The following is a 24,235-nucleotide window of genomic DNA, read 5'->3' as shown; positions in this document are numbered from 1 at the left end:
TACAGTCTGTGAGATTGGCCTGTGAAAGCAGATCAGATATATACTTAGCCTGTGTCAAATATAAACCATCAGAAGAAGAAGAAATCTCAAGGCCAAGAAAATAGCTGAGGGTGCCAAGATCCTTCATCTCAAAATGCTGACTGAGAAACTGCTTGAGCTCCAGAATACCAAGAGAATCATCACCAGTGATAATCATGTCATCAACATATAACAACAAAAGAATGATGCCTCGATCTGTGCGGCGAATAAACAAGGCAGATTCATACGAGCTGATGGAGTAGCCAAGACCAGAGACAGTGGCGCTAAATTTAGCAAACCATGCCCGTGGAGCTTGCTTTAGACCATAGAGAGCCCGACGAAGACAACAGACCTTGTTCGGAGGAGAAGAGAGGCCAGGAGGTGGCTGCATATAGACTTCCTCACTAAGATCGCCATTAAGGAAGGCATTTTTGACATCCATTTGAGAAAGTGACCAATGTCGAGAGGCGGCAACAGCCAATAGAGCACGCATAGAAGATAGGCGAGTAACAGGAGCAAAGGTCTCCTCATAATCCACACCATACTCCTGAGTAAAACCTCTGGCCACAAGACGAGCCTTGTATCTGTCAACAGTACCATCAGAACAAGTCTTGATTTTGTAGACCCACTTACACCCAACAACAGACTTCCCTCGAGGCAAGTCAACCAGATCCCATGTATGGTTCTTGTGTAATGCATCAAGTTCCTCTTTCATCGCGTTCTGCCAAAGAGGGTTAGTGGAAGCCTCACGATAGGAGTGAGGTTCATGTAAGGCAGCTAGGGCATGAAAACAATGAAAGTCCTGGAGATGAGATGGAAGAGACTTTACCCGAGTGGAGCGGCGAAGAGCAGGTGGGGAGGCAGGAGCCGGAGCCTCGGATGGAACAGAACCTGGGGACTCAAGCGTGACGACATCATGAGCATTTGAAGACTGCGGCTCAAGCAAGGAAGACTCGGGACAAATATCACCAGAGGTAGAGTGAGAGAGAGGTGGCTCGAGAATTGTGGTAAAGGGAGGAAAAGAGGGCATGCAAAATTTCCTAACTTCGTGAAATAACTTATGCTCCCAGAAGACCACATGACGGGAGATGCGAAGGCGGTGTGACACGGGATCATAACACCGATAACCCTTTTGTTCTACCCCATACCCAAGAAAGCAACATAATCGAGAACGAGGCTTGAGTTTGGTACGTTCATGAGGTTGGAGCAAAACAAAACAGGCAGAACCAAAAACACGAAGTTGATGGTAAGTGGGAGAAGAGCCAAACAACCGCTCGTGAGGGGTATAATGAGCAAGAAGAGGTGTAGGCAACCTGTTGATAGTGTAGACCGCTGTGAGAGTGGCTTCACCCCAAAAAGGAGTAGGAACCAAAGAGGAAAGAAGAAACGCACGAACAGTGTCTAGAATGTGCCGAAGTTTACGTTCAGCTCTGCCGTTTTGCTGGGAGGTGCCTGGACAAGACAAGTGAGGAACAGTGCCATAGTGTTTTAAGATATTTTGAAAAGCCTGTTGAGTATATTCTAAGGCATTATCAGAACGAAAAGCTTTAATATGTTTAGAAAACTGGGTCTCAACCATTTTTGCAAAATTGCGATAGATATCCAATAATTCAGAACGTGATTTCATTAAAAACACCTAGGTGTATCGGGAAAAATCATTAACGAAAATCACAAAATAGCGTGAGCCACTCATACTAGGAACAAGGGAAGGCCCCCAAACATCAGAATGAATTAAATCAAAAGAAGCAGATGCAGTAGACTCACTATTATTAAAAGGCAAAGCTGGTTGTTTCCTAAGTTGACAAGAAATACAATCAAAAGACTTATTGGACACTGAACCTAATAAACCCTTAGAAGCTAAAACCTGTACCCGAGACACAGATGCATGACCAAGATGCGAATGCCAAAGGGCAAGAGATGGCGACGATGAAGCGGCAGCAGCAGCGGAGACACCAGGGATGGAAAGGTGTAAGGAGGAAAGCTCAAACAGTCGCCCAATTCTATGCCCGGTCCCAAGTGTCTGGCCCGTCCGAAGATCTTGCACATACACACCAGAGGAGTCAAAAACAAGTCTATAACCCAATTCACACAGTTGCCCAACAGACAAGAGATTAAAGGATAATTTAGGCACATGAAAGACATCAGGAACAGAAAGGAAAGGGGTATGAACAGTGCCTAAGGATTGAACCGTCATAGAAGAGCCATCAGCTGTGTGAATTAAAGATGTATGTGGTGGAGGGACAGAAGTAGTAAAAGAAGAGGCATATGGCGTCATATGGTTGCAGCAGGCGGAGTCAAAAAGCCAAGAGGAAGATTTACCTGGCAAAATGGAGAGGACAGAGGAAGATGCATTACCAGAACGAGCGAGGACCCGGTTGATAATTGCCTCAAAGTCAGCTAGAGATAAAGTGAGAGTAGATCCGGTAGAATTGCCAGAGGAAGCAGCTGGGGCAGCCGAAGAAGAAGCACTCTCAGTAGTGGTAACAGCTGCAGCAGGTGTAGAAGATTTGGCCTTGCGCCAACATTTGTCAATGGTATGCCCACGACGGCGACAATAGCGACAAAAAGGATTGTCATGATTCTTGGAGGATCCACGAACAGACCTGTCAGAGTGCTCGGGCTGAGGAGATGGAGCAGCCAATACTGGATGAGTATGCGAAGTGTGCTGAGAGCGCAAGGTAGACAATCTGGTCTCTTCTCGAACAAGCTCACAGACAGTCTGGTCCAAAGTGGGAAGAGGAGAGCGATGCAAAAGTTGCCCACGAACAGGCTCAAAATCATCCCGCAGAGCCATCAGAAACTGATAGAGACGATGCTGATCCCTGCGGGCAGCATACATCTGAGCATCAATAGGGTCCCTCCAAGCAGGATCAGAAAGAGCCATCTGATCCCATAAGAACTGCATGTGAGCAAAAAAATCCGTAATAGTCTGATCGGATTCTTGCTTCAAACGATAGAGATCAAGAATAATCTGGTACTCGCGAGAACCATCAATCGATGAGTAACGAGAAGCAAGCATATTCCAAGCACCCTGAGCATCATCAAAGCTGCCAAATAAAGCCGCAATAGAGGGAATGGTGGTGGTACGAAACCATGTAAGAATCTGATGATGTTTGCTGTCCCAATCAATAAGACGAGTGTGGAAAGCATCATCAGTTTCGGCATCGACTTTAGTAGGCTTGGGGATATCCCCAGTCACATAAAGCCAGAGCTTGCAGCCTTTAAGAAAGCTCCTCATAAATTGGGACCAAACAATATAGTTGGTGCCATCCAATGTAGCATGAATATGAGTAAGAATCTCGTTTTGTGCCATCTGGAGATGTCAAATGCAGAAATAGACCAGAAAAATGAAATCAGAACAAGAAAATAAGTAGAAAACACCTGGTCAACAGAGGTCAACGGTCAACGGTCAACGCTGACGTGGCACTAGGGCTGACGTGGTAGCAACTGACGTGGCACTAGGGCTGACGTGGCAGTAGCTGACGTGGCACTAGGGCTGACGTTACGCTGCAGAAGGCTAGCGCGTGGAGGACACGCGCGAGGTGTGGCGGCGCGTGAGCGCGTGAACCAGGAGCCTGAAATCTTGTAGCGGCGCGTGGCGGCGCGTCGACCGTCGGATTTGGACAAAAGTGGTGTCCCTGAGCAGCTAGGCGGCGGATCTGTGGATCTGTGCTGAAATTGGAGCGATCGAACGGCTGGATCGTTTGGCAGCGGAGCGGCAGCAGAGTCTGGCGGCGGCAGAATCTTCAGGCGGCGCTTGGAGGCTCCGATCGGGCTGTTCTTGACGGCTCTGGCACGGTGGTCTCCCAAGCTTTCGAATGGTATATAAACCAGGTCGAAACAAGGACTGGAAGACGGAGAACCGAGGAAGACAGAGCGATGAGATACGGCGGAAGCAACGGCAGCGCCGGAAAATTGCTGGGAAGAGGCCGGAAGAGAAAAGAATAAATAAATTGGTGATTCAGAACCTGTGCTCTGATACCATGTTGAGAGAGAGGATATATATTGAATCACACAAAACACTGTACATGAGAGGCCTATATATATAGGCTAGTACATGAAGGACATATATACAACGTAGCCCATGTGGGACAATATAATCTAACAATACAACGTAACCCATGTGGGACAATACGAATATAATCTAACACATGAGATGAATATACCGATACCTCATACCCATCAATGGGTGCTTCTCAACTAAGAAATCCTTCCTATAAGCCTCCCTAAGCACCACAGTCTGCTTCCTGATCTTATTCGACAAGTAAAAAATACCCGGATGATGAACCAAAGCCTTCTTAAACCTCGCCCCAAATCCCAAGTACTCCCCCAAACAAAACACATTGTCCCTCTCCGTCTTCTTCGACACCATCAACCACAGCAACTCGTGGAGCACCGCCACCGACCACTTCTCCGCCTGCTCGCCATTCGGCGGCAAATGAAACGCTTTCTCGTAGGGAGAAATGTACGGCAAATCTTGCCACTGCTCAACCCAATTCCTTACCTTCTTCTCCAACTCAAAACCTTTCGTCAAACATATGGGAAACGCAATGCGCATCCCTCTCTCGCGCCGCAAGTCACCGCCATTCCACGCCCTTCTCTCCAATTCTGACACCGCCAGCTCCTCCCTCCACGAAACAAGCTCCAAGGCAAGCACTTGCTCACCGCCCAACTCGTCTCTCACCTCGCAAGCCTGGAAATACTCGGGAAAATCGGCGAGAAGTGTCAGAAAGTAGTTGTGGGGAAGACCCATGTCCCATTTCAACCTCTCTATCACATATAAAGGCAATCTGGAGGCTCCGGTGAGCCGTAGGAGCTTGGCGAGGCGGCGAACGGCCTCGTTTCGGTGAGAAGGAGAGGTGTGAATGGCGGACTCTTCTTTGTGGAGGGCAAGGGCTTGAGGGGTGAGGGTGAGGTGGGGAGAGAGGTGGGGACTGGGGTGGAATTGGGTGAAAAGGGAGGGGTATTTGAGGGAGAACTTGGACGTGGAGGTGGAAGTGGGGAGGTGGAGGTGGGGTTTGAGTAGAGAGGCGGTGGAGAGAGGGAGGGAGTTGGAAGGGGTAGAGAGGATGTGGTTCTTGAGGGAGATGGCTTGTTTCAGGTCTTTCTCTAGCTCGACAGCGAAGTCGAGATATGGGTCTCGGACACATTTGATTTTGGCGTCCACGAAAGTGCGGATTTGGTTTAGTTGGTGCGGGAGCTTAGCGTGTCGAGCCGGAGGAGGCATCGGTGGGACTGTCTGAGACAGACGGCAAAAGTGAATTCTGTGTGTTTCTGTTCGCGGAGAAATGAGAAGGTCGACGTGGAAGCAAACTAGTATCCCGCATTTTACGCACTCCTCTTTAGGACGTGATATTCCTACGTTATCCTGCATCAATTTTACGAGGCCTGATAGAGGACGGTCTGTCCTCCGACAGGCCCTTTTACCTAAAAAATTCGATTTTAATTAAGAAGTTGCAGTTGATGTGATATCAAAAACAATGTTTTAATTAAAATGAAATTTTTTAATATAAAGGGAGTGCTAACCGTCTCCTAGAAATCATTTTCTCAAGTTTACACCAAGATATATTGGGTATGAAACTCATATATATGGCACTGAAAAATAATTTTTCTACATTACATTATCATACATAAATCCTACACTAAGTTACATACATAGGTTCCACACCCAATGTATCTTGGTATGAGATTATGTAAGATAATATGATGTAGAAATAACACATCTCTATAGGACTTACATATATGAGACCCAAATGCATAAGTCTCACACTCTATATGTCTTGGTGTATGATTGATGTAGAGTAATGTGATGTATAAAAATCATTTTCTCTCCTCTTTACGTTGACGTGGCAATACACCATCTCATTTGAAAGAGAAAAAACATTGCACATCCCCTCCTAGTCTGTCACCAACCCCAACCCTAATTGGGTAGGGTCAGAACACAAAATTAGGTGGTTGGAACCAATAGATTTAGTGGCTGTGACCGTCGAATAGGACGTTGAGTGTAGTTGCAACCACCCCAAATGTTTGGTTTGAGTGATCAACCACCTCTAAGAGATTGAACAAATTTTTTTAGACGGATGTGCTAATGTAAAAAAAATTTAGGGCTAACGTGTCCATGCCACATCACACTGACACTGTCATATTTGTGCGTAAGCTAGCCTAACATAAAAGGTACATATGACTAGTATTTTTCTTTAAAAACTGAAAAAAAACAAAAAAAAACAAAAAAAAACAAAAAACAAAAAACAAAATTCTAGATGAAACGAGGGTGAATCATTTATGTTTCTTTTTTCTTTTTGGTAGTTCGTTAGAGATACGGTGAATCAATGAAATACGAGATTGTAGTCTCACATTTCCTTCTAATCTCATTTTTATGGTATAAACAAGATTCAATCCTAAACCTCTTGTAGTTTTACTCCTACAAAGCAGTACTATAATTCTGCTGATGGCTTGTTTGCTATAATTTTTTATTTTCAGCGTTTTTTATTTTTCTTCCTAAGCTATAATTTTAGGTTATGTTTCTTTAGGAGAAAAATATTTTTTGAAAAATGCTCCATATTTTTCGGTATTTAGTATGACCGAAAATAATAGTCAAACCGAAAATATTTTCTATTTGACCAAAAAAACTTCTTTAGTTTTGAAAAATGGTTTCTATTTTTAAATTTCGTAATATATTTTTCGAGTTTGAACTTCTCTTTCTCAAACCGCTAAACCACCACCGGACCTTCGATTGATCTCTGCTGGAAGTTGTCGGCCGTCGCCTACCGTCGCTCATTTTCCATACAATCCAAACGCTTGTAAAATGATTTCGTTAGAAATATTTTTCGATCAAAACATTTTACGTTGAAATAAGCTGAGCATTAGTGTTAACTCTCAAATTTTTTGGTCTTAGAGTTCAAAGATCCAAGAATTCAGACGACTATATTACCCAAGATCCATTGGATCAACTAGCATTTATCCTCACGACAATTGAGCTTATTGATAATGACAAACAACTTGTGGAAAGGATGTCTCTAAAGATCTTTACCTAGAAATTTGAACTTACCACTTCCCATTAGGTTAACACTCCTGCTTGTGCAAGTGAAACCAGATTAGAATTCCTTGTTATTGGGGTATCCGAATTTCTATATTCGGACACCCATTTTTTCTACACAACACTAGGGAAGTGAGAAAAGAGAAACGGCACTATCAAAACTGAATAAGAGAGAGACTTAAAAGCGAGACCCACTAAGGTACTTCATCCATACAATTGTTGACTGGAAGAGAATTCAGCAGTGCTTAACAGCATACTCTGCTCCCACTCCTACCAATAATGTTGTTTCTCCCTTTCCCCACTTTCCCAGTATTGTATTCGGTAGCCCAATACTAAGGAATCTTCATCCAATTAAACTAAGAATTAAATATATGATGATCAGTTAAATGCTTAGACAGCAATATAGTCATCAACGAAAAAATAAAAAGTAATAAAATAAAATGCTACAGTTTTCAATTTTTTTTCTTTGAAAGCTAATTTCAAGTGATGCGTCACCACATTTCTCAGAACAATGATCTCATGGATGGTGACATCACTTGGGAACCACAACAAACTGCCAGAGCAGTGAAAAAAATCAATGCTGTCCAGAACTGATATCTTGTTGTGGACACAAACGTCAGTGATGCCATAACCTACTGTGGAAGTTTCACCCAGATGTAAAAATGAAGCCAACAGCAGCTTCAAAAATAGTTTCTGCAACATTGAATTTTGGTATATTTAAAATCCAAAACTATGTGGAGTTGCCGGGGACTAGAAGTACATGGCGATTAGGGTACAGAACCAAAAATTTTGGAAGGGAAACTCGAGTAAAATATCAGAAGATACTTGTCCAGTGAAATCAAGGTGTTGATGTCAAATTTCAAATATGACACGTGGCAGCTCCTGATTGGTCTCCGGACTCCGAGTTGATTGGAGCGCAAAACCTTGGAACGATTTCCTCCACGCCCTGCAAAACAGAAGGACCGGCGGGGTTTCCGGCCAAGCCCCCTCCGACGGTCAAATTAGAATGGATTCGAAGATGGAGGGTGGAAAATCTTTTAGATCAGAGAACCTGTAGATGTTTTTCTGAATCTTCCCCTTTCTCCTTGTTACTTCTTATATCTTTTTCTTTCTTAGTCCGTACTGCTATTTATTACTCTGAGATACTCATTAATTCCCTTCGACGGTCTCAAATGATCATCTCACGCCACAATTTGTACTTTTCTGGATGGCAGCGGTTGTCTTTGGCCAGCTGGATCACTGCTTTTTATGAAGTGATTTCCCCATTAAAACCTTCATTTAATGTTTCACTGCTCCTCCTCTCCTCTCCGGACTCTCCCTGTTATAGCCGTTGGGCTCTGCGCTTGTCCGGGGTCACCAAAAGTTTTTTTTTTAATAAATTTCCCTAACACAAGGAATTAGTGGGCACGGGTCATCTTTACTTTTGGCATTCCCTTCTTCATCTGCCGAGCGCCCTCTTTTGCTTCCTTTATTGCGAATAGCCTCTGCACCAAGCTTTGCCTCGGCCTCCTCCATCATCTTTTTCTTCTCTGCCTTCTTTTTCTGCAAAGCTTCTTGCCTGACATTTTGAAGTTCTTTATATGCCTCTTGAGCAGCCTTTACTCTGGTTCCTTCTGTTTTGGATCGAGCCTGCAATTGCACAAATAGGAGTTCAAAAGAATTACGACTCAATTTTTGTTTAGTCAAATTGCAGAACATTGCTATAAGATGACACACCTGAGAACTGAGTCTGTATCGCCCAATCAAGTCGATATAATGAGGTACAAGAGCCACCAATTGAACCATTTCATCCATGTTATTGGCATTTGCGAGGGCAAACTTGAACAAGAGCATCTTCTTGTGTGTGCCCGGGTGTTGATCGGGGAAATGCATTGAGATGAAATACTTTCCGAATTTCTCAAAAGCTTTTTCTCCAAAAACCTGAAAAAAAAAAACCAGGTATAATTATATAAAGGACACCAAAGAAACATGCTGCAGATGCTCCTACAATTAGAGTTGTGTGGCTGGGCTAGATTGCCTGATATTTACTTCATTGTCTGTGGTTCAAAAGATGCACAACAAGATAATAGGGCTAAGAAGCATACAAAAATCTAGGAACAGATCAACGACTTGAAAATAAAATATTTGAATACAGAGTGTAATAACCTTGACTCCTTTAAGGGATAGAATGGTAATTTTTCCTAAGTATGAAACTAGGCAATAGTGGGTTGGCTTAGCAATGAGAAGGTTTAAAAAATATATATAAATATATTTTATTAGATAAACGATTTTTATATTTTATTAAGTAAATACTTTTACTTTTAATAATATTATATTAATATTTACACCCAATTTTAATTTTAGATGCAAAGGCCCGAATTGTCAAACTCTTGCCCTATAAATACGTACTTAAGTCAGCCCATTCCCCCTTTTTCACCAACCCACCAGCCACACACCACACTCTCCTTACTACACTGTAGTACCTGCAGACAAGAAGGTAACCCCTTGCTTCCTTCTTTCCTTATTTTTACTAGTTGACCATCTGTACATATTTTTCCTTTTTTCCTTTTATACTTGGACTTTTCCTTTTGCATTGGTACAAAGTGCTTACCAGACATGATATGGTCTTGTTGTTCTCCTTAAAGCACTAACATCAGACACCCAACCATTTTCCTTATTTTAGGAAAAATTTAGGGAATCAAACCACTTTTTTTTTCCTATACAAAAACACCCCACAATAGCTTCCTTTTATCTTTCCCTATATATTAAAATAACATGTTTTTATCTTTTACTTTTTTTTTTCTTTTCTTTTTAACTTTCCAGAAGCATCGGCTCATTCACTTTTTTCTCTTCCTCCTTTTTCCTTTTTTACCTTCTCCTTTCCCTACCGACGCCGCCCCTCTACCTCTCCATCATCTTCGTTGAACGATTGAAGCATTTTTTGCCAGATCGGGGGTTTCGTCGTCATCGAGGAATTGGGCGTTGAAGTTGATGGTCCTGATGGAGATGCCATCAGTGAGGAACGAACACAACCACCATCCTCTCCGCCATGCTCTGCCACCGATGGTCTTTCTCCGCCTGTAGCGGAACCGCAGTGAGGACGGAGGCGATGACGTGACATTCCACCACGCTTGCTTTTCCGCTTCCCCAATCTCACCCACGTCGATTTGGTTTCTGAGTGTTTCTTTTCTGGTTGTTGATAGAGGGCTGGGGCTATTGAGTGCTTGACGCTAGTGAGTTGGGGCTGTTGAGTGCTTGACGCTCTAAGAATTGGAGTTGTAGAATTAGGGCTGGTTCAGCTACTGGTTCTGGTTGGGAAAGGAAGGAGAACAGAAAGAAAGGAGGAGGGTGAAAACTAAAAAGGACACGTGAAGGAGAAAAGAGAGAGAGAGAGAGAGAGAGAGAGAGAGAGAGAGAGAGAGAGAGAGAGAGAGAGAGAGAGAGAGAGAGAGAGAGAGAGAGAGAGAGAGAGAGAGAGAGAGATTTTTTTATTAAAATAACCTGTTGGGAAGCTACAGTGCTACCTAATGTATTGGGTAGCACTGTAGCTTCCCAATGATCACCCTCTAAAATAGGGTATCTGCTGTGGAATGATTTTTTGTGACTTTTTCTAAATTTTCCCTATTTTAGGGAATAGAACTACTTATAGGGCATCAGTTACTAGTGCTCTATAGCTTCATTTTTATTTTATTTTTTTCCTTTAAACTATAAAAAATAGGACATTTAATGGCGTGTCTGCAGTAAATTATTTTTTGACACCTCACTAATTAGTGGCGTGTTTGATTTAGCATGCCAGTAAAATACTGGCGTGTCTGAACGACACGCCAGTAAAATAGTGGCGTGTCATAAATGACACGCCACTAAGTTTCCTAGAACCGCCCGGGACTGCGCGGTTCTTCCCCTCTCCTTTGTTTCTTCCCTCTCTCAATGTACTCTCTCTCTCTCTCTCCTGTGTCCCTCTCTCACTCTACTCTCTCTCTCTCTGTGTGTCTCCGTCTCTCTATCGCCGGACGTCGGCAACTTCAGCTCCGACCACGGTATGCATCTCCTTCTCTCTCTCGCTCTCTTTAGCTCTCTCTCTCTCTAGCTCTCTCTCTCATCTGTAGCTCTCCGACCAGCTTAGACGCCGGCCACCAGCAACCCCTGCTGCCCCCGACCTCCGACACCGGCCACCGGCAACCCGGCCGCCCCCGACCTCTGACGCCGTGTAAGGTAAAATCATTTTCCTATTTTTTTCCACAATTATTTATTTATTGATAAAATTTAAAAATAAATAAATAATTGAACTTGAGAAATGAAATAGACAAATTTGTGTAGAATTTCGATTTGAGGCTGCCTAAAAATTTCAATAAGACAGAAATATTATCAATATTTTTGCTACTTTTATATATATATATATATATATATATATATATATATATATATATATATATATATATATATATATGTATATGCTTTGGAAGTAATTGCGTTGCTTCTGCCTTGGGAATAAATAAATTCAAGTTATTTGATTATATGTCAATGTGTGTTTATTTTGGTTCTCTTTCTGAGTTGTCTTCGTTTCGAGTGACGAGTGGCTAAAAAAATTAAGATTTAGTTTTTGGGAGCAAAATGGAAAGTTTGAGACAGCTATAAGATATAATAGATATGTTGTAAATGACAAACTGTTTCGCATTCGAGCACATGATGTGGGAAAAAGGACTCAGAATAGCGGTGTGTGTGTGCCGACCGTTGATGGGGAAATGTACTACGGGAAGTTAACAGAAATAATTGAGGTCGAGTATTACGATAGGACCAAGTACGTTTTGTTCAAATGTGATTGGGCGGACACCACGAGGGACATAGGGTACAAGGTGAATGAGTATGGGCTAGTGCTTGTCAATTTCAAAAAACTTGTACACACGGGAAAGTTGATCACCGATGAGCCGTACGTGCTAACTACTCAAGTTGACCAAGTTTTTTACGTTGAAGATGAACGGGACCCAGGTTGGGCTTGCGCTGTAAGAACTAAACCTAGGAACATATACGATGTTGGTGATGAAGGGCATGATGATGCATGTGCTAACTACCACGAGTGCGAGCCGCTCCTATTGACCAGTAATAATGATCATGATCTACGAGATGACTTCGATCACATCCGACCTGACTTAGATCTGGTCCTAGTGTATGTGTCAAAAAAAAAAAAAATCTATTTGATATTTTAAAATATTTATTTCTACATTGATTGATTGTTAAATATGTGACTCATTTAAATACTGTGGTGCATATAGTTGATATATAATGTATAAATATGTGATTTATTTTGCAGAGTACAATGAGTTATAGAATCCCACGTGTTATGAAGCGGAATAAGAGCCAAGGATCGAGATCTAGCGAGCCTACGCACACAGAGAGCGACCCTACGCATACAGAGGCAGGGTATAGACCAGTATTCGCAGATGATCACTCAGGATACCAATACAACATCGAAGATAATACATTTGGTCATCTACCTCAAATGCAGCAGACAGTGAGCCAATTAGAAGCGTGTTCCCCTGGTCACGTGGCGCGGCTGTTCGACTGTAGCATGTCGGGTTCTCATGATACTAAGACACATCTTTCAGACTATAATGAGACACAAGCTCCGGAGGGCCTACATGATGCACAGTCCGCGGAGGGCCTACATGATGCACAACCTGAGGATGAGCTTGCTACACAAGTGCTGAACGTGAATCAGATGTAAGTACATATTTTTATAAATTTAAAGGATATATACGTATTTATTGTTTTGCATTTTATATTCGTTTCGAAATAATTAACATCAATATCTATTAATGTTATAGGTACTAATCCGGATGGCAGCACTTGTTTTAAAGTTATGACCATTATGGACCCGCACAAGGCATGGGAGATCCCCGTGGGAAAGAGGGTCGTGATGGATTATAATCCAGGCTGGCAACCCGTAGGATTTAGCGCCAATAAATTTAGACGGCAAACCGGGAAGCTAATAAGGAGCGGAAACTATGTGCATTTACGAGACGATTGGGCGCATGTACCGGCTCGTACAAAGGAGGATATATGAGAAGCCCTGATGGTAAGTGGACTTTTACGTACCGTCAAACTTTTTTTTTAAAAAATTTTTATTTATCATCTTCCAACTTGTGTAGGTGGACTTTTACATCCCACCAAATTATGATTTACAAAAAGTAAAACGAGATGCGTTTCGGGATATAGGTTTAAAGCTCAAGAATTGGAGACACAGCACAAAAGTTAAATTAGGCATTCAACGGGGCGATACTCCTGAGATGGTACGAGCAAGAGTAGGGGCAAGAAGACTCTCCAACTATCGCCCTGAGGACGTGGATGCGTTGTTGAATAAATGGTGTGACGAAGAGTATCAGGTTAGTCAGGAATTATATTACTATTTGGTGTAGTTTCATTAATTTCATTTAGTTGTGTTAGTGTTTACATAATAAGAATGTTAATTGTGTAGGAGTATGCTGACCATATGAAGCAATTACGAGCATTGCAAAATACTCCTCATTGCACGGGGACCAAAAACTATGCGAGGTTGTCACACGAAGAAGTATGTGCACCAATTTATTCCATACATATAAATGTAAACATTTTATATATATAAACATGTGTTATAATGTTTTATTCTTTTAGCAGACTGTCAAGGATGGCACTCCTCCTACGCGAGCACAAGCGTACATAAAAACTCACACGAAGAAGGATGGAAGCTATCCAAATGATATAGTAAAAGAGAGATGTGTATGTTATTCATCTTTCATATATTGTTTTACTTATATGTGTAATTATTTATTTACGATGCACATTAGTTTGACGCACCAACATTTAATACTACATGCAGGAAAGGATGGTGATGCTAATGCCAACCGACTCTGCCGAATCGTCAAGCGTAACACAAGGAATGGTACGTTGGAGACATGACGATGCGTATGCCCAGGAGCTTGGCAACAAGCCGGAGTACGCCGGCAGAGTTAGGCAGGTTGGACCAAATATTTGGCCTGTGCGAGGGTCCATACGCTCTTACCATACACCATCACAGCCGCATTCACAAAATCAAGGGCACGCCGTCTTTTTGCAAGAAATGTTTGTTTCTGAGATGGAGAGTGCACTCGAGGTTGAGAGGGCACGACACAGTTCTGAGATGGAGAAAGCACTCGAGGCTGAGCGGGCAAGACAAGCTTCTGAGATCGAGAGAGTACTTGAGGGTGAGCGGGCACGATACAAGTTACAAATGGATGAGGTGTTGGCAGCACAATCTCAGATTATGTCCCGTTTTAGCCAAATGGAGTCATTGTGGCGCCAATCAGTATCCGTGCCTGGAGTCTCTCATGATAATATAGTTCCAGACAAAAATTCTGCACATCATATGAATGTGTCATCTGTTGATAGCTGATCAGGTAATAATTAATGGGTTTTTTTTTTCGTGGTATGATTACGTCTGTTTAAATTCACACTTTGTTAAATGCTTAGGACTTTATATAATTTGATCATATTGTTTGCTAACATACTATATTTGTTTTATCATTCACAGATCCTACGGAAAATGCTATGCAGTTACCCGATCATGAAAATCTTGCCAACGATTGATATTGGGTAACATTTAGGTTTATTTTAGTTAGCAAATATGTACTTGCCTTTTTTTGTTCTGGTTTTGTTATCAATCTATGACAAAGATTGATTATATATTTTGTTTATTGAAACCTTTGTTTTGATTGTTATGAATTTATGACATATTTTTATTGAAACTTTTGGAAAGACTTTTTGGGATTAATTTAGGACAAAGATTGATAATATTGTATATTTTGTTTGTTGTAAGTTTTAGTTTGAGTATTATGAATCTATGTTATATATATATGTTTAGTGAAACTTTTGGAATAATTTTTTTTTTAGTTGTGACTGTTGATAAAAATTCAAATTGTTGCAATTGTGTTGATTATGGATTGATAGAATTGTTGTAAGCCAATACCAAATTTCGGATTACAGGTTTTTAGGTTTTTTGGATTGCAGGATTTTAGGTTTTTTTTTTTAAAAAAAAATTACCACAATTAGTGGCGTGTCAGAGGTATAGTGGCGTGTGCCTCTGACACGCCACAAAGTCAGAAATACTGACTGACTCATTTGTGGCCTTCTAAAAAGGCCACTAACCATATGTCACTAATGTTTAGTGGCCTTTCAGGGTGCCTGAAAGGCCACTAAACATTGGTCACAAATTACTTAAATTTTTGTAGTTTTTATTTGGTCTGTAGTATAGTTGTGTGACTGGGTACTCCTTGATCTCTGTTACTGACTTTTTTTTCTTCTTGCCTCATTGTTTACTCACCCTGCAGTACCTTACCTTTGGTTGTATCTCTCATTTATAAAAATATAAAAATTCCTGCACCGGTTGTAGAGCATTTATTATTATTATTACCGTTGTCTTCTTCCTCAAATGCAGATCTGAACTTATGTATTCCGTACCATGACCTGTCCTCTTCACCCTCTATTTTTGGTCCTTGGCTGGTTTTTTGTAGCCTTATAATTCATTGTTTGCTAATTTTCCCCATTTCTTTGTTCACCATGGTGTTAGAAATAATCAACATATTATTTAATCTAACATGCGCAGCGGAAAACGAATAAACAGGATTTAGGCTTACCTCTAGCCATGTTTGCTCAAGCGTCTCCACGATCCATCTGAAGAACAAGAAAGATTATTTGAGAGATCTTCTAACCTATGCCTATTGCTTGATGGCTGTACTGATGGTGTACACAGGCACTCTATTTATAGGCTAGGTTAGGGACCCTCAAAATGGTAAACACCGTATTTGTTTCCTTCCATCAAGGAAACAATATCGTTAATTGATTTTAAAATCAATTAACCGATTCCATATTTACGGTAATCTAAATTAATAGAAATAACCATAATACCGATTCCATATTTACGGTAATCTAAATTAATGGAAATATCCATAATGCCGTATATGTTTATTGAAAAAATAATAAACATAGTAAATACCGTAAATGTGATATAAAGGCCACAACCAAAAAGGAATAATATATTACATTCTCCCACTTGGACTTTATAACACATGACCATATGGTATTAGGTTCTTTAGTTTTGGCCAATCTTTTATGGAATCCTCCAACTCAGTTAAGAAATGTTTCACACGAATCATGGCGGTAAAACCATTATAAAATTAGGTCGTCCCTTCCATGTATCACGATGTAAAACACTCCTTACATGAGTACCTTATGGATAATCAAGCTTTATGAATGAACTTCCTATAAGTCATTCGGGTCCAACTTTATTTATCCTCATGGATAAAATAACAAATGTGCACAAAAAATCTTTATTACAATAACTTTATGTCTATAGACCAAAAAGAGACAAACCAAGCGAAAATGAATTAATGAGTCTCATATATTCCGCATGACTTTTTTTCTTTCTTTACCGGTAAACTTTAAGTCATGGGATCCGCAATCATTAATTCAGTACTTATATGCTCAATAGACCCTTTATGTCTCTTAATGTTATCTCTCGTACTGAGATACTTAACGTCGATTTACTTCTACTTCTACTCTTTATTCGTATAAAAGAAGATTATAGTAGAATTACCGCAGAGTATCTTTATGGTCTAACTGTAAAATCGACAAGATTGAGACTTTCAACAAATATCTCAACCATCATGCCTGTGTACCAAATTCATAGCACGCTAGACTTTTAGCTTTCTTGGTAGACGTAGCAACTATAGTCTGCAAACTGCATCTCTAGGATCTATCCTTCAATAAAAAGATATATACCTTAGAGTAGACTTTCTACTATCTACACAATCAGCAAACTCAAATCTAAACAACTAACCACCTTCAAATGGAAAGTGTATCCTTAGGTTAAGTTGTTCTTCTTGGTTCCTTGCATATACCGCAAGGCTTTATTTGCAGCACTTTATTGACTCAATATACTTATTGTCAGTCATATGGTTATGTATAATGCAGACGCTTAAAACTTTTCATCTGCCCTTATTCCAATACCTTTTGGGACATTAATCTGTATTTAATTAGTCCCTCTTAATTGCTACTGAAGGTGCAAATCCTTCATTCTAAATTTTTTTTCCAAAACTTTTTTCAATGTAGGCCTTCCGAGACAATGTTAATATTCTTTATGTCTCTGTGAATCTCTATGTCAAAAGACATAAGAGATTTCACCCAAATCCTTCATTTCAAAGTTTTGTGAACTTTATGTAGCAAACCTAAATCACCACTTGCAAATATAGGACTAGAAAGATTACTGTACTCCCACTGACCTTAAGGTATATATACTAATCAACAAGGTTTTCTATAAACAATAACCTTGTAAAAAGTATCTTACCATTGAGAGATCTATCACAGCCCATAAATAGAATTCTTTAATTTGCAAGCTTTCTGACTGTTATTTATAAAACCTTTTGATTGTTTCATGTAAACCTCGTCGTTAAGATCCCTATTCAGAAAAGTTGTTTTCGCATCCACTTGATGTAGCTCTGGATCAAAAATAAGCTACTAATGCTATGATCATCTTGATGAACCATCCTTAGACACTGGAGAGAATGTTTCACGATAATCAATGCCTTCCTTATGAGTAAAACCATTGGCTACGAGTCTAGCTCGACCCTTCAGCCATGGACTTAACTCTCACTTCATGGCACTGAATCTCAATGAGGAGTTTTCTCCATTCATAGCATGTGAAAACAAATTTGGATCATCTTTATGTCCAACGTCAACATCAGACTCTGGAAGATATACAACATAATCACTAAGAATTGTTAATCTACTTATTCTATAGGATTTTCTTAATTCTACTTCCTCTGCATTTTGCAATGGGAGAATAGATTTTGAACCTGTTCTGTATGAGTTGGTTGTTCTAGAAGTGATTGTGGCTCAGGATAATCAATCTGATTTTCCTGAATACAATCAATCATCCTCTATGAGGAGGAGATTTGGCCAACTCTAGTGCTTCCTCAAATTCCAATTTATGTGAATGAGCACTCCCACTAGGTTCCGTATCCTCTAGAAATTTTACAATCAACAACTCTAGGCTTATATGAAGGATAATAAAACATTAAAACCCTTTAAAGTTTACTAGATAGCTTATAAAAGATCCGCTGATTGTCCTTGAATCTAATTTCCTTAGGCGAGGATTATAAATCCTCGCTTTAGCAAGGCAACCCCATATGTGTAAATAATTTAAACTAAGCTTCCATCTATTTCATACTTTAAAAGGTGTCTTATGGACAACCTTAGATGGAATACTGTTTAACATATACACAATGGTCTTCAAAGCTTTACTCTATAAGGGTAATAGCAGATTAGTATTACTAATCATTTCCCTTTGTGTGTACCTACCTTAATACTCTATGCCTATATTAGATCTTATGATCTTCATATTATTTCTCTTCTTCTTCCTTATAGATATTGAAAGCATTCAATACCCCAGCTTTAATATTTAGAAGATAGACATACATAAACTTTATATGGTCATCACTGAAAGAGATAAAAATATCTCTAACCATTTAGGCAATGAGTATGGAAAGGTTAACATATTTCAATGTACATGATCTCAAGAATTTTAAAAGGCTCTCTTTGGCACCTCTAATGGTCTTGTTGGTATGCTTTCCCTTATGCAATCCACACAAGTACCAAAGTCAGTAAATCACCGACTTTTATTTTCTGTATGGAGATATATTTCAATCTCCAAAGCCATAACAAGAGCATTTTTAAATTCTTAAAGACTCTACTTTACGTCAACATCACTATGCAGAAATAAACAAATAATTTTGTTTCAAAAATTGGGACGTAGGTCAATTTTAAATAGACTTTAAATAAACCCCAACCAATATTCCACCAAAAAATAAGAAAAATTTCAAGTTTAAAATAAAATTGAAATTTTTAATAACAAGCCAAACTAGAAAATAAATTTCTAAAAAAAATTATGGAATATAAATCATTTTTGAGGTCAAAATTATGACTGAATTTTAAAATTAACCTATAGATCCCAACAAGCTCAAATTATAAACACGTGTTATTCATTTTAAAAAGACTCTGCATTTGTGTTGACAACGTGGATTGATAAACCATAATCAACCCACAATATATTTGAATGAGTCACTAAAGGAGATTCATGACATACTAGATATATGAGATTATCTTTATTTTAGGTCATTTCTTATACTTCATGCAATCTTTCTTTATATGCCCTCAATTTTCCTTATTTCATGAGAAATAGGTATCTTGATTGCCATAATACTTTATTGACACCTTATTCTCATGCTTTAATTGTTGGACATGATTGCATTTATTGGTCCTTCCCTTGACATGAGTAATCATGTGAACACTTTATAAATTCTCTCATACCCTTGAACACACATGGTTAGAAGTTTATTTACTAACCATTTATCCTTATGTGTGTTACAAGATAAAATTCTACACTTAGAAGAGAGAATTCAAAAATGAAATAGACCAACAATGACTCAAAAATCTCAATCTTTAGGGACTTAAGCTAATCTATAATATCCTTCATTCCCATAATGGGATTATAAACACTTCAGAAACTGTAAAAGGTTTGTCTTTAAAGCTTTTTCTATTAGGGTGCTGACCAAGTTTTGTTTGAACTTACTAAATGTTCATAAACAACCTTTTATAAAACTTTGGCTCTAAAACATTCAGGAATAAATCCCTGATAACTTTAGTGACATGAGATTTCATGAACATCTAACTTAAATGATTAAATCACTCCCACCGTTCATGCTTAATAATCTCACGTGGCGTACTTAATTCCGCGGGAGTAGGTGGTTTGTCCACACGGAGCACCAAAATTTTTAACACCCCAAATGAAAAAGCATATCAATCATTTTTCCAGTTAGAAAAATATTATCATAATGTATTGGAATATAAAACCACCAAAAGGTAGAGTAACAGGAATAGCTGCAATAACCCAAAATTAAAATAAATACTTTAATGCTATGAAGTAACTTTATTTTAAATTAGCCAATGCCAATTTAAATAGTAAATTTCAACCTACCTTTGGGCAAAGGTTGCATCACGCATGAAATTTACTCTTTATTGATAAGACTAATAAATTTAAATATTAATAAATAAAATTCTTCGTACCTTTGGGCAACCGAAAGAAATTTTACTTTTAATACTAAATTTGTTATCTCATTCTAATTAAGTCATAAAAATAAAAACTTCCCTTTGGGGATAGGTAATTAAATTTATGAGTTAATTACAATACGATGTTAATTTTTCTATATGAAGTTCATGTGTACGATCCTTATGCAATTATTACAAAATTAGGATGCTTTGGCTCTCCCAAAATCATAATAATCACGCTGTAATTCATGAACATCTAATAAATCTTTATGAGGTTCATGCGTGTGATCCTGATGTAATTATCATACAAAAATGGGATGCTTTGACTCTCCCATAATTATTATGATAATTACGTGTGTGTAATCTTGATGCAATTGTCATTCAAAATTGGGATGCTGTGGCTCTCCCAAAATTATCATGATAATTGCTACTTCATTAACATCTAACAACTTTATAGATGCCCCCTTAATGGCCTTAGGAATATAACAAACCAATACTTAAATGGGGTAAACAGTATTTTCCAAGGTGCAAGCAGATGAGCTCCCAGGAAAGTGAGGGGGGTCACACCGGACACACTTAAATCCCAAGACTTTCCTTGCCAGAACTTTCCCCGACATTGCATTCTTAGATATTACTGTAAACACACCAGTATATATGGTATTGTTAATTATTCTTAGGTCTAGGCATCAAACAATTTATATTTAAACAATATAAATTTAAAATATATATTCCTCAATTCATGTATTAAATAAACAATAATTTTAATACATAGTACTGTAAATAATAAAGGGAATAAAACTTTAATATGAGGACATAATAAAACACATGGCCTAATGGTTTAGTAAGTGGCCAAGGCTCTTTACACCTGGTGAACCCAAGTTCTAAACACCATAAGGCCTAAATTCCCCTTTTAAAAAGAACTTGATGGGTTACTGAAAAGGGTTGCTGTATTGGGCTGACCCAATTGGGTTAACCCACTTAATTTGGGTTGGGTATCTGTATTGGGCTACTATATTGGGTTGGGCTTTTGGGTCACAAGACTCCAATTGGGCTACTGTATTTGGCAATTAGGTCAACCCACTTAATCGGGTCAGGCCTCTGGGTCTATGTATAGTGCTGGCCCAAACTAGGTCAGCCCACTTAAATGGCCCAAAACTGCATGGGTTTTAAAAAACCCTACCCGAAAATATATCAAACTCAAAAACTTTAATGGGTCGAAACCCTACCCAGTCACCAACCAACCCGACCCGTAATGTTCCAGATGGGTTGAAAACCCTAAAAATGGAACCCTAGCCGCCACCCCTTTATGAAAATACCCATATCAAGATTACAACAACTCAAAATTAGGCAGTATATCACAATACACAGAATAGTGATAAAACAAAAAATAGTTATATCAAATTTATGGGTTTTCACAAACAGTACGTGAACAACAAATATTCACAAAATAATCGCTAATGCGTTTCTATCATGTCACAAAAGACGAAATATTGCTCAAACAATATTGACAAACAGAAGTGAACAATACCAAATAGAATATACTTGATTCAATATTGATAACCAATAAAAAATATTTGATTCAATATTGATAACGCATAATAAAATTATATGCTGAGCAAAATAGCACAGAGGCTGGCTCTGATACCACATGTTAGAAATAATCAACATATTATTTAATCTAACATGCGCAGCGGAAAACGAATAAACAGGATTTAGGCTTACCTCTAGCCATGTTTGCTCAAGCGTCTCCACGATCCATCTGAAGAACAAGAAAGATTATTTGAGGGATCTTCTAACCTATGCCTATTGCTTGATGGCTGTACTGATGGTGTACACAGGCACTCTATTTATAGGCTAGGTTAGGGACCCTCAAAATGGTAAACACCGTATTTGTTTCCTTCCATCAAGGAAACAATATCGTTAATTGATTTTAAAATCAATTAACCGATTCCATATTTACGGTAATCTAAATTAATAGAAATAACCATAATACCGATTCCATATTTACGGTAATCTAAATTAATGGAAATATCCATAATGCCGTATATGTTTATTGAAAAAATAATAAACATAGTAAATACCGTAAATGTGATATAAAGGCCACAACCAAAAAGGAATAATATATTACACATGGGACCCATCCCTTAGTCTTTTTGTTGCTTGTTTTTTTTTTTTCTTCTCTCCTTGCTGTACGAGAAAGACCCACCTTTCATGCACCTTTACTTTTGCTTTCCATATTATAATTTCTTTATTATCTCTTCTTCCATGAGGTACTTAAGACCCATAATGCATTAATTTTTCTCCTTTCTTTTGTCTGAACCAAGACTACTTTAGTTTTGTTGCTTTTGGTTCTTGCCAAATTTTTCTCTTGCTGTGACCGTTCAGCTTCCATTTCCTAAAACATTAGTTTTGTTCCTTTCCTCTTCTTTTACCTTTAGCCGTGGCTTGTGAGACCCATCATTTCTTCTTGTGTTTATTTAATCTCTTCCTTTTTTCACCTTGTTGTACAGTAAGTATTTGACACCTAGCATTTATTAGATTTTTACTTCTTTCCTCTTGCGTAACCATAGTATGTAGGAAACTATTGGCTTTTATTTCTTTTACTTTTGTTCCTTTCTTCTCTGTAGCCTATTTTCTTATTTGACTAACCTCACCAAATTTCTTCGAATTTCACGACTCTAATAATATATATGTGTGTGTGTGTGTGTGTGTGTGTGTGTGTGTGTGTTGTTACCTATTTAATGGTTTGAATATTATTTTGTTAATGCCGTTATACATATATCTTGGAAACCATTCTCAATATGTTAGCAAACTAAGCTGTAGATATGCGAGTATGTTGTCTAGTGGCGAGCTTATGCTAATGGATTGTTCGAACTTGTACTCAGGTGATTAGCTAGCAGCCAGAAAGTTTCAGTAGCTACGTTTAGAGATGTAAGGGACCCTCTACCTCTTCTCAAATTGTTTTTAGTCATTTTACTTTAATTATCCCTTTATTAGTATATTTGCAATTAATTGTTCTCGTCCTGTATTTCAATTTATATTGTTTGCATTAAGGATTGTCTTAAATTAGTTTTGATGTGAAAGTTATTTAGTGGGAATGATATTTTGAAAGTAACGATTTTAAGAAAAACCTCAGTTCTAAAGGATTTTCCAATTATAAAAAAATTTCTTATTTTACCCCGAGATGGGAAGTCACTACTTTTGGTAGAAATGAAAAGAGAAGAGTAAAAACCCTCTCACACGTGGCCTCAAGATGTACTACAAGAAAAGTAAAGGAAATAAGAATAAATTATGAGAATGAAACTTTTTATGAAAGAGGCACGTGTATGGAGGAGACTATTATTTTGGCCCTAAAGATATTCATAGGGATTCGCAAAGGATTAAGCTCAGTATCGTTGCTTGAGATGGAAGCACACCAGCTGAAAAAACGTTGAGAAGGCAATAATCCGTCTCTAGGTCATGCTAAGTGCACTTTGATTAATTTGCTGACGGGGCAGGCCTGCGGCCACAGTTATCTGCCATGGTCACAGCAAAAACCGTGCATCCCTAAGTACACAGGGCGTAATAGTGTACATGAGTCCTATTATGAGAAATCAGTTTTAAGTATATTAGTATAAATTATATATTCCATATAAAAGAATTGGCCTTACCTTAGTTTTATTGAGAATTGAATCGCAATTAATTAACGATATGACACAAGAAGTTTTCAAGGGTTTTAAGAGATTCAATGTTTTAAGAAATGATTTTAATAAGAAGGTTATCTTGTGTAAATAGTGATACGTATTAAATTGTGCCTTGAACTGCGATAGGAAATAAATTGTTTTGAGGTTTTAAAGAAAATGAATTTAACTCAACAGTTTATGGTTGATGACTACTTTACTGAGCATTTCTCGCTCACCCTTATTTTGTTTTGTTTTCAAGTTTTGAGCAGTGAGACCTAGGCAGCCGGGAATTGGGAATTTAGACTCGCTCACCCTTTTTTTTTTTTTTTTTTTTTGTCTCAAGTGCATTAGCACGAACTTATGCCCTCCAGGCTTTTGTCTATGTTGTCAGACTTAACTGTTATTTTGATAATCGTTTCCGCTTGTA

At 38.7% G+C, this 24,235-nt stretch overlaps 2 protein-coding genes across 2 annotated transcripts; one reads left to right on the top strand and one right to left on the bottom strand.

The window, feature by feature from the left end:
* Nucleotides 1-7,601: 7,601 nt before the first annotated feature.
* Nucleotides 7,602-8,972, bottom strand: LOC133882619 (uncharacterized protein At5g49945-like). The gene is made up of 3 exons (XM_062321831.1): nt 8,771-8,972; nt 8,449-8,683; nt 7,602-7,897 (listed from the first exon to the last, which is right to left on the bottom strand). Exons 1-3 carry the CDS (start codon nt 8,924-8,926, stop codon nt 7,893-7,895), a joined length of 396 nt encoding a protein of 131 aa, XP_062177815.1. The 5' UTR covers nt 8,927-8,972; the 3' UTR covers nt 7,602-7,892.
* A 3,918-nt stretch (nt 8,973-12,890) lies between these two features.
* On the top strand, nt 12,891-14,438 carry LOC133881313 (uncharacterized). The gene is made up of 5 exons (XM_062320236.1): nt 12,891-13,064; nt 13,180-13,413; nt 13,506-13,598; nt 13,685-13,786; nt 13,887-14,438. The coding sequence occupies exons 1-5, from the start codon at nt 12,891-12,893 to the stop codon at nt 14,436-14,438; spliced, it is 1,155 nt and encodes a 384-aa protein (XP_062176220.1).
* The last annotated feature ends 9,797 nt before the right edge of the window (nt 14,439-24,235 follow it).

Source organism: Alnus glutinosa, chromosome 11 (genome assembly GCF_958979055.1).
Source record: "Alnus glutinosa chromosome 11, dhAlnGlut1.1, whole genome shotgun sequence".
NCBI classification, from domain to species: domain Eukaryota; kingdom Viridiplantae; phylum Streptophyta; class Magnoliopsida; order Fagales; family Betulaceae; genus Alnus; species Alnus glutinosa.
This window is presented reverse-complemented; position numbering and strand designations above follow the sequence as displayed.

Excerpts from the sequence above, each read along its gene's own strand:
- LOC133882619 (XM_062321831.1), bottom strand. The coding sequence starts at position 8,926 with ATGCATTTCCCCGATCAACACCCGGGCACACACAAGAAGATGCTCTTG. Across the intron at positions 8,684-8,770 it reads GATACAGACTCAGTTCTCAG|GCTCGATCCAAAACAGAAGG; the intron begins GTGTGTCATCTT and ends GTGCAATTGCAG.
- LOC133881313 (XM_062320236.1), top strand. The coding sequence starts at position 12,891 with ATGACCATTATGGACCCGCACAAGGCATGGGAGATCCCCGTGGGAAAG. Across the intron at positions 13,414-13,505 it reads GGTGTGACGAAGAGTATCAG|GAGTATGCTGACCATATGAA; the intron begins GTTAGTCAGGAA and ends TTAATTGTGTAG. Across the intron at positions 13,787-13,886 it reads ATATAGTAAAAGAGAGATGT|GAAAGGATGGTGATGCTAAT; the intron begins GTATGTTATTCA and ends TACTACATGCAG.